Here is an 11,038-nt window from a genome sequence, read left to right on the forward strand (position 1 = left end):
AATCTGTTGAAAATAATTGGTTCTTGGCAATTTCAGTTGAAAGAGGTATGCAGATGGGAAATTTTGGAATTTTGTATCATTCCCCCAGTTCTAGTGATCAGCGATTTTTAGAAATTTTAGAAAACTGGTGGGAGAGTTTCATTGACTCCAGTAAATTGAATGTAATTGCTGGTGACTTCAATATTGACTGGCTCAACGTGCAGAATTCGAAGCAATTGAAGCAACTATCTGATTTTTACAACTTGAAACAGACTGTAACAGAAGTTACAAGAATTTCGAAAAACAGTAGATCTTTGATAGACCACGTTTTCTCTAATTTTAATACAGTTCATTCTTTGATAGAGGCCAAATTGAAAATATCGGATCATGAGACAATTTTTATTTATATTGAGAACGAACAGAGTGAACGTGAAGAAAATAGAGTTAAAATCAAGTGCTGGAACAAGTATTCAAAGGAAGCACTGTCTCATCTTGTTGCTAGAAACCTGGATTTTACTGCAATAACGGACAATCTGGATTTGAAAGCAGCTGTTCTCACTAATATCTTGAAAGTGTGTACCAATAGCCTAGTTTTTGAGAAACAAATCAATTTGAAAAATTCGAACAGCTGGTACACTTTATCACTCTTGCGTCTCAAACGTAAACGAGATAAAATGTACTCAAAATTTTGTAGAAGTAATATAGAAAACGATTGGAAAAGGTACACCTGCGCGCGGAATATATATTCACAAGCCTTGAAAAAGACAAGATGTGAATATATACAGAGGAAAATCGATCAACATCAGAATAACAGCAAGGAGTTATGGAAAATACTAAAAAGTTTACTTAACACTAAAAATAGTTTATCGCGGTCCATAACTTTTGAAGGTTCAGAAGAACATTCGGAACAAATCATTGCGGAAAAATTCAACAGTTATTTCGTGAATAGTGTTCAATTGATCAATCAAAGTATTGAATTGGTCAGTGAGCCATACGAAATAATACAGCCGATAAGCAGCAATTGCAGATTAGAATGTTTTCTACCCATCACATTTGCAGAGTTGAGAGATATTTGTTTTTCTTTGCATAAATCGGCTGGTATCGACAATGTCAAAGCAAAAGTGATACAAGATTGCTTTCATGTTATTGGACACGAATTGCTAGGCCTGATAAATGAATCATTGCAAACTGGGCACGTGCCTGAAGTTTGGAAGGAATCTCTTGTGGTTCCCATCCCCAAAGTTAATGGGACGGATAAAGCCGAAGAGTTCCGCCCCATTAACATGTTGCACACATTAGAAAAAATTTTAGAACTTGTTGTGAAAGGCCAGCTGATGAAATTTATTGACAATAACAGTTTGCTGATACCGGAACAGTCGGGATATCGAGAGGGACACTCTTGTGAGACCGCACTAAATCTGGTGTTGGCAAAATGGAAAGAGAATATCGAGGCTAAAGAAACTATTTTTGCGGTGTTCTTGGATTTGAAACGCGCTTTCGAAACAATTTCTAGGGCCTTATTGTTGCAAACATTGAAGCGCTTTGGAATTGTAGGGACATCATACAAATGGTTTGAAAGCTACTTGTGTGATAGAACTCAAAAGACTCGTTTCAACGATTTTATTTCTACTCCCATCGATAACACACTTGGTGTACCACAGGGAAGTGTGTTAGGGCCCATTTTATTCATTTTATATATTAATGATATGCGGCGGGTTTTACGTTTTTGTGATATCAACTTGTTCGCGGATGACACTGTTCTGTTCATCGCAGCTAAGGAGTTGAATGTAATCGCGGAGCACTTGAACGAAGATCTTCATTCTCTCGCTCGGTGGTTGAAATTCAAACAATTAAAGTTGAATGTTAATAAAACAAAATAAATGCTTAGAGGCGAATGAACTGAAAAGTTTAAACCCTCTTAAAGCCAAAAAGAAGAAGAAGAAGAAAATACATGCTCATTTCTTCAGCAAACTCCAGATATAACGGTAATTTTGAAATCGATGGTGAGACTATTGAACGGGTTAAAGAAATAAAATATCTGGGAGTAGTTATTGATGACAGACTAACTTTTAAGTCTCACATTGATAATGTCATCAAAAAGGTTGCTAAAAAGTACGGCGTCATTTGTCGTTTGAAGAATGAGTTAAACGCAATTAGTAAAGTCAAACTATATAAATCACTCGTCTCACCACACATAGATTTCTGCTCATCCATCCTGTTTCTTGCAAATAATACACAACTATTGCGATTGCAGCGGTTACAAAATAAAATCATGCGATTAATTTTAAGATGTCATAGGTACACTTCCTCTGTCATAATGTTGGACGCGCTACAGTGGTTATCTGTGAAGCAAAGGATTTATTACTTGACAATGGTGTTCATCTTTAAAATTTTGAATGATATGCAGCCTCGATACTTGTGTGATCGAATTGAACGAGGAAGTGATTCGCATAGATATAATACAAGAAACGCGATTGATGCAAGAACACCTAACTTTTTATTTAGCAGGTCCCAAAATTCACTATTGTATAAAGGATTAAAATTCTTCAATTCGATGCCCAGAAATATCAAACGAGCGGCAACAATAGCTGAGTTCAAAGAATTGTGTCTGTCACATGTGAAATCTGTGTTTTGAACTTGTAAAAATGTTTCAATGTTTCTATGTTTGCATAAGCTATCATGTTCGTATTGATGATGATGGATTTTTGTTACATTATTGTTGTTGTAAGTTAGATTTGAAAAAAAAAAATAAATGAGTAGTCTACAAAAGCTTGAGCCACGCGCGCGTTTCGGTAGACATAGATAAGTTGATTTTGAACACTGGCGAAAATCGTTATACAATGAAATATTCTAGGGTCTTCAGTGGAAACCGGATTCGAACCAGGGATAGCCCAGACGGAATACTTGTAAACTATCGTATTAGCAGATGGTTATATCGAGTTTTTTTCTGTACCGCGGCAGATCTCAGTGTAAGTATCTAGTGGAAACTTGAGGATATCGGGTTCGATTCCCGATCAGTCAAGGATCTTCCCGGGTTGGAAATTTGCTCGACATGCCTTGGGATTATATCTTTACTTTTCGGTTTCCGTCTTTTGTTTAATGTTCTTATGATATCAATTTATGTCTGCAACAGAACCAGTTCGTTTTATTTTGCATACTGGTTCCAGATGTGCTTTGTTAAACTTTAAAAATTATCTTAATGATAAATCGTCCTGCTCAAACCTGCTGAGGTGGGACCATCATCATCATTTTATTTTTTTATAAAGAGGCGAACCAGCCCAGGAGGCTGAAAACCTCTCAAATAAAGAATAAAAAAAAGGGGTATTATGAAGTTGGCATCTCGTTGGGAACAAGTCATCGAACAAAACGGCCCATATTTGACTTAAAACAGATGATTGTGACTAATTTTATGAACAAATGAAAATTCAAAAAAAATACCGCAGGACTTTTTTGACAGCCCTATATATTGCTCGTCTCGTTTTTTGGAATAGGGCCCTTTGTCTGTCTTTGCTAAAGTTTTCGGATATACGAATAAGAAGCCACAAATAGAAGTGTACTATTGACATAAATATCATGAATATATTTCTATGGTTTACCCTCGTCCACGTGACATTCTTTCATGCATGCTTTTTTGAAAATAATCGAATCGAGTCATCCTGTCCCGCAAGTGAACGACGACCAACGCCATGCCAAAGGGGGCCGATGCATGTGTCTGTGTTCTCACAATTAGTACTCAGCAAAGATTCAATTTAAACAGTATAACTTCTGTATGTGTACTTGTAGCTCATCTTTTTTCATCGTTTCTTTTCAATAAGTTCTCAGTGGATAGAGCGGGACTTTTGCTTAGTAGCTGTTTTTATTGGCTGCTTCACTTCTCTTATATAGATTACAATGGAATTCAATAGACTTTCGTTTCTTGCACCAACTTGTGTAAAACCAACAGTTGTTGTTGTATGCAGTTAATAATATTATATGACGGTATCGTCCGTGTTAATCAATAAACATCTAATCAACTATTTTTTATTTAATTTTTTTTCTTCTCAACCGCGTTCCGCCTCCGACGGCCGGTCGAAAAGTAGTTATTAACTCGCGAATTAGGGTTTAATCAATAATCAAAAGTCAACATAAATAGTAGCGGTGTATATTTCTGAATTGTGTGGCTTCCTCACTTCGTGTCTGACTCTCTCTCTTCTCACAATCAATTTCACTATCATAAGTTTGTTTTTTTAGTCATTAGAATCAATCCGCGGTTTAAAGTTTTTTGTATTCGTCTTATTTTATTAGTTACAAATTATTCCAACTTACCAACGTATAATCTTTTAATTGTACTCTCTACAAACACCTGGCAAAAATTGAACCATTCTTATGCGCGCTCACATATCCTGCCGATTATTTGGGAAGCTTTCCCTAGTGTGATACTATGCGTTCTAGTTCATGTTCACGCGATTTGTTCCTAACAAGGCGATTAGTCTCCACATGATTTTGCTTGGCTCGAGTTCTTTCTGTTGTTTTTTTTTTTTATCAAGATGTAGCTTTTTCTGAAACGATATAGCTTTATTTTGTTTAACTTGATTCACTAGAAAAATGTGGCTGTATTACAAATCACGTCTAATTTTGTTTCTAATAAGAATAATTTTGCCCTGACTCAAGACTTGCGTCAAGATAAATTTTGCGTTCAAAATCGGTGTGACTCTAGGTCTCTAAAAATGATGAGTGAAGTCCACGTCGCCGCGAGCCGCCCTACTCCTAAAAAAAAACGCTGAATGCTTTCTCGAGCATCGCAGTTGGCCCTAGTCTCCCCCCTTTCTCTTCGGCCCTCCACCCCGCGATACTCACGTCAGTCGACATCAGCACGAAAATGGTTGTTGAGTGGTGCCCATGGCTTGCTGCTGCTGGTGCGTGAACGAACTTCTAACTGTTTTTTTTTGTTTTTAGAATGAAGAGCAGTTTTGGCTCTGCTTTCCGCACAAAAAAAAAAAAAAAAACTATGGACTTGTGTGGATTTGTTGCTTTCTAAGGAGATTCCTTCCCGGGAATCTCTAACGTCATTTTTCTTCTCCAAATTTGCACCTTACTGCAAACAAACTGTGTGTCACTTGTGGGTGTAGAGAAAAAAGTATCCCTTCCAGATCCTTCGCTTTTATTTCACGCTTTCTACGTTTTTTCACTGCCCGGAGGTCGGTGATCGAGGACGTTCGATTGAAGACGGTTGCGAATGTGCATCGATTGGTTGAATCGGGTCTGGAAGAGTAAATCTTTTCTCTACGGCAAAATCTCATTTCGGCGTATTGCTGCTAGGTGTCCATCGGTCGAACTCGATGCCGGAATCGGGCGATACGCCACTGGTGAACGGACCTAGCAGATCGAGCGCGGCCTGAGCACACTTGCATTCGACCTCAAAGCAGGTGCAGCTGTATTTGCCCAAATGTGTTCGTGGACCGTGACCCGGTCCGCTTCGGTCAATCGAGCCTGGCTGATCGGCGGAGAGATTACGCTTCAGACCTAGCCCACTGGAGGACAGGAATGCTGCACTGGTGGACGACGAGGAGGGTGTCGAGGCTGATGAGCAACCGCCACCACCACCACCACCACCTCCTGGGAGCAGTTTTACTCGTTGGCTTGTGTTGACGTTTAGCTGGCGCTCGAATGTGTGCAGCTGCTCCATGAAATGGAAATTGGGCGAGACGTCCGGTTTGCGGGCCCGAACTAGCGAGAACGCGTCATTCAGGCTGAGGGTTCGAGCGAACATAATGTAAGCCAACGTCACCGTTACAGACCGAGAGACGCCCGCCAGGCAGTGTACCAGTACGCCAACACCCTTCGAGCGGGCCTCATCTGTGATTGAGAGTTACCAAGAAAAGGAAAAAAAGGTCAGAACGGGTCGGTTTGTTGAGCCTAGGCTATCCTTACCTATGAACTTTATTGCGTTGGGGAAGTGACCGGCTAGATCCTGTGAGTAGTGATCGGTGATCGGTATCTGGAGATATTTTATGTGTCCATCTCGCTCGAAAACGTTTGGCAAATCGGGAGTCACGTTCAAAATATACTGCAATAACAAAAGAAAGTGAAAAGTAGTATCACATTGTGGTACATTGCAAGCTTATGCTGAACGGTACCTTAATGTTGTACTTCTTCAGCGATTTGAGATCCTCGCTGTGGGAAGCATTTCCGAGGAAGAGGCCGGACATGATTTCAACCGGTTCGACATTGACCGGTTCGGCGAGATAGTTCGTCGTGCTTTCACAGTCGGATGACTCGGTGCTGCTACTGCAGGCTGAGTCCGAGAACGGAATCGATATCCGTAATGATCTGAAAGTACATAAGTGAAAACAGATTGTTACTTATTTTTTCCATAACTAGCTTTTTTCCCAAAATGTATATTCTAATTAAGGCTCATTTCGGGTCGGGAAGTACTTCGACTATTTTTGCCTCATACCTTATATTAGTAATATGTAACCCATTACTCGCGGTTGACTCGAGGTTTGTTGGTTTCCGAAAAACAAATCACCATTATGTTTGCTGGGTTGATTTAAATTTCCTTCAATGGAAAATTGATTGTTAGTTACAAAGAAATATTTTTTATATAATTGGTTTACGGTTTAGTGACTCCTGTTACCATTTTTCTCAGAAAGCCACCTCAGAGATATCAAATCTACCTTCTAGCTAAACCATAGGACTTCCAAATTGAATTTAAGTATTTCATTTTTCCCAAATTGCAGAATTGGTTTCGTTTTTCTCCCATTTCCATCCATTGAACTCAAACTGAACGAGGTTTGAGAAGGCATTTGGATATTAAGGTGGGCTCAGCCTGAAGGGCGTAACACTCCCCCTATAAGCGGACCGCATAATCCGATCGGACTTGATTCCACGCCGAACATCCAATACCGCCAGCTTTACCATCGATTTTTGGAAAATACCACTGCTCATCTGTATCGTCGCTTGATGAGTCTGGCAACCACCTGTTCCGCCACTTGTCTGTTGATTCCATGCGCTTTTCCAAGCATTTGAAATGCCGATCTGCTATTGACTTGCTGTTCGGATCGCAAGAGTAATCCGGCTTTGAATCGTCCGCCGTTGCAGTGGGTACAACATTCGAGAGGCGCCACAGGTTGTTCGTCTTCTCTGGATAACAATGTGCGCTCTTGCTTGATGATTGTTGCACTATCCACCGAGAAAGATTTCTTCACTATTTGAGGAAGTTTCACTGCATATGCTGGTATGGTAGGTGTGACTACTGTTCATGGAATCCTCCGTTGATCGAACACCATAAACTACCCAGCCAAGGTTCGTTTTCACCGCGATGGGTTCACTCAGATTACCTTCACGACTTTCGTGCACCAGCATTATGTTGGCGTGTTTGAGGCCGATCAGGATTCGGGGACGGACGTCTGAGTAAGAATCGACAGGAAGATTCCGTAAATAGCTAAACTCGCCCTCGAGGAAGTTCATGTCCAGCGACTGACAAGGTAACTGAAGCTCTTTGACCGCCCGACGTCTTGGAACCGACACCGTTTGCCTTCCAGACAAAAGATCTCATAATTTACACTGTACAAATTCGACTCGAATCGATGTGTGTCTCCAGTCCGCTTGAGACAAAGTGGGCACAGGTCTTCAGAAAGCTGCAACTCTTCATCTAGTTCTTCGTCAACGAGAGTCAGCTCCGATCCATCGTCAAGGAAAGCAAAGCATTCCACCTGCTTGTTATTTCCATAAAGCGGTACTGATACATAGCGGAAGGTCCACTGCCGGATAGATGAGTATGAATGTTGCACTCCTCGTTTTGCATTCGACGTAAAGTGTCATTTCCGGACACATCCACAGTTATCGCTATGTTGAGACCCTTGTGCAACAGCGCGTGATGTCTAAAAGAGCATCCGTTTTTTCCACATACAGCATCACAGCCTCCTTTATGGCGCTGTAGACACCTAAAACATAGATGTAATCCCCGGATGGTCGCCCATTTCGCCTCATACGATAACTCCTGGACAACTTTTGTTTTTATCCGCTGTTGCGTTGATGAGTCAGCCTTCGCTACTTGTTTCTGAGGGATTTTCTATGGCTCTTCCTTAAGAAACCTCTTCTAAATGGGTATTCACATACTTTTCTTTACAAATCTCTCGAGATTCCTCATGTTTTCCTACTCGAAACTGTGGTTTGAAAACAACGTGTACGTCCTCTGCCACACCATATATCCATCGGCTGAATGTAGAAAGGCTTACCTTTGATTTGTTCTTCCAGTACTTCGCCCAATCGAGCCTGGTGGTGGTGGTAATGAGGTGGTAATTTGTTCACCAATTCCTTCAGTAGAGTTACGTCAGAACTATACTCCATTTTTCCGCAAGCATCTATGGTGGCACTCAAGTTCTGCACCTCAAGAGCAAAATCAAGGATCTTATCCATTCCTTCTCCTCTGATAGCCGGCAACGACACGATCTTGTCTTCAAGGTACTCGATGATTGTCTTCGGTCTTCCGAACCGCAACTTTAAGGTATTCATTGGTTTTCTCACCGTCGCTGGGCGCATGAGAAAACTGCGAACTGCCTGGAAGGCTTCCTCCTTCAAGCAATTTCCCCACACATCTCTGTTGTATTCTCGTAGGTTGAAATGAACATTGGCCATTCTTCGGGATTGCCGCTAAACAACAACTCAACGGCAATTGACGTGGAACTACCTAACGCGCTGCTATTTGGTCTTTAGTGAGTCGTTTGTGTCTTCGTTAGGGACTCTGAGATCCCGCTCCCGATGTTCTGCTAGCCGCATCCTTTAATGTTGCTCGTCTTCCGGGTTCGAATGACTCATCTTCAAATCCTCCGTCGCTGTCCCCCAAAACGTCCTCTTCACAGTCGCTGGCGTTTTCCGCTATCTTATCCTCTTCTTCGTGCTCTGAATCGTGTTTTTCATGCGCGAACTTTCTGTCGTTGTCCTTTAGCCAACCTTTCACTTTACTGTGAGAGTTCGGTGTATTGTCCAGATATTCACCAGCTCCTTAAGAACTTCGAACTTCTTATTTACCAGCTCTCGCTTACGTTTCCTTTCTTCAGTCATCAGCGTTTCTTCTGCTTCAATCTGCTTCAAGCGAACCTCTAAACGCGCTTTGGCAGATTTATACAAATACGTAGAACAATCGATTTGGCCTTCTGCGCCGCAACATCAGTTTTAACCACAGACTTTCCACTCCTTTCGTTTGCTTCCGCTTCCTTAACATGACTCTTTCCGGTTGACTTTTTAGGAACCTTCGACGTCAACTTCTTCCCGCCACCCTTCACTATCGCAACACGTAACGTCTTCTTCCGGTTCTTAGTGTTCGATGTCTTCAGCGCAGATGAGATCTTCTTGGAGTTCAGTTTACTTTTCCGGCATGCTCCCGCGATTTCGCATTTCGAGCAGTTCCTACTTCGGTCCGCAATGTCTCCATCAACACATTCCAAAGATGAACTTGGCACCTTCGGCGTACTTTGTTGTACAACGGTAGTTTTGGAAGTACCCGCGGGAGGATCTACCCTGTTGGGGAGACTTGTAACTTTCGGGGTTGAGAAAATTAGGTTTTGATGGTTTGAGGTAGCTTGTTTACCAGTTCCGTATGGAGCGTTTGTGGTCCGATCCAACATCGTTATATTTTTAAGGAGTGCGATTTCCGAAAAAACAAATCACCACTGTGTTTGCTGGGTAGATAAAAATTTCATTTTAGTTGCCTCCTATTGCCTTTTTTTCTCAGGAAGCCACCTCAGGGATACCAAATCTACTTTCTAGCTAAACTCAGCAATCCATAGAACTTCCAAATTGAATTTAAGTCTTCAATTTTTCCTGAACTGCACACTTGCTTGTTTCTTTTCCAACTATCTCTAGATTTTCATTTTTCAAAAATGCCTACTACTTGTTATTTCATTAAAACCATGGTTTCCTTTTCCCCCATTTCCATCCATTGAACTCATACCAGGTCAGAGTCAAGACGGGTCTATGGTACTAGGTGAGGCCGTATATACTTCTAGGCGCCTTGGTCATAGTCTGAACAAAGACGCCTCTATATATACCAGGTGAAACAATCATATGAAATCTCGCGTAACTTTTGAAAAGGTCCAATGTAACATTTTCGTCAACTCGAGAAAAACGAAGTTGAAGACCCGAACATTAATCTGCGAATTGTATTGAAAGGTATCGATCTCTATCGCTACTTTCACCACTAGCAGTCAAGAATAACTCTGAAAAACCAATCGTAACTGTTGTTCAGTGATTTGAGCTCAAATTTGAAGCATAGGAACAAAAAAATGTTACATTGGACGTTTTGACTGCCGCGTTTGCACATTGGACATATTACGTTGCACGATGCGAATCTGAAACTAACTACTAAACAGCAATTCAAATATCAGCATTTCGTTCTAAAGACATATTATTGTTGTTATCACTCGTTGGTTTGCACTGAAATCGCTAACAACGCCTGTAAGAAACAAAAACCCAAAACGACCGAAGTACGACTTTGTGTTGTTTTGACTGCTTTGTTACTTCGGACGTTCCGAGCGTCGGAGGAAAGTGGCGTCCGAAGTAACAGCCGAGTGCTTAAAATACGAATCTGCACATTGGATATTTTTTGTATCGGCGATAAAAAGATGAAGAAGAACGATTGTTTTTGTAATGCATTCAATGATTGAAAACTAAGAGCGTGCATCCATTAACTCGATTTGTTTACTTTTGTTACATAGGACCTTTTCAAAAGTTAAGCGAGAAATGCACTTTCAGCCATATTGGAATTGCTGTCGGTATTGTTTACAAACAGCTGCCGGCGGCTCCCTACAAACTGCCACGACGGTAATTCAAACGATCCCTACTATATTCGGCTTTCTCGAATTTATGTGAAAAAGAAGCGATGATTTTGTAGAATTTCATTCTCATCCAGTTCATCCACTACTCTCGCATGTGAAAATGCAATAATGGCGTATCCTAGCAATAACAAAACAAACAACCCCCGCTCCACAAACCGTAATTCCCTTCTTATTGACGTGATGATGTTGCTTCACCTGTTATACATTTATACAAGCGCCTTGGTCTGAACGAGGTTTGAGAA

At 41.1% G+C, this 11,038-nt stretch overlaps 1 protein-coding gene across 2 annotated transcripts in view; it reads right to left on the minus strand.

Annotated features, from left to right (window-relative positions):
* Positions 1 to 3,533: 3,533 nt before the first annotated feature.
* Positions 3,534 to 11,038, minus strand: part of LOC129764256 (dual specificity protein phosphatase Mpk3) — a 147,884-nt gene continuing 140,379 nt past the window's right edge. For both annotated transcript variants that reach the window (XM_055763175.1, XM_055763174.1), the window contains exons 3-5: positions 6,096 to 6,288; positions 5,890 to 6,025; positions 3,534 to 5,814 (exon numbers count right to left, since the gene is read on the minus strand). In XM_055763175.1, coding sequence (XP_055619150.1) covers positions 5,255 to 5,814; positions 5,890 to 6,025; positions 6,096 to 6,288 — 889 coding nt within the window. In that variant the 3' untranslated portion in view covers positions 3,534 to 5,254. The remainder of the gene's footprint in view (positions 5,815 to 5,889; positions 6,026 to 6,095; positions 6,289 to 11,038) is intronic.

This window comes from Toxorhynchites rutilus, chromosome 2 (assembly GCF_029784135.1).
Source record: "Toxorhynchites rutilus septentrionalis strain SRP chromosome 2, ASM2978413v1, whole genome shotgun sequence".
Classification (NCBI taxonomy): Eukaryota; Metazoa; Arthropoda; class Insecta; order Diptera; family Culicidae; genus Toxorhynchites; species Toxorhynchites rutilus.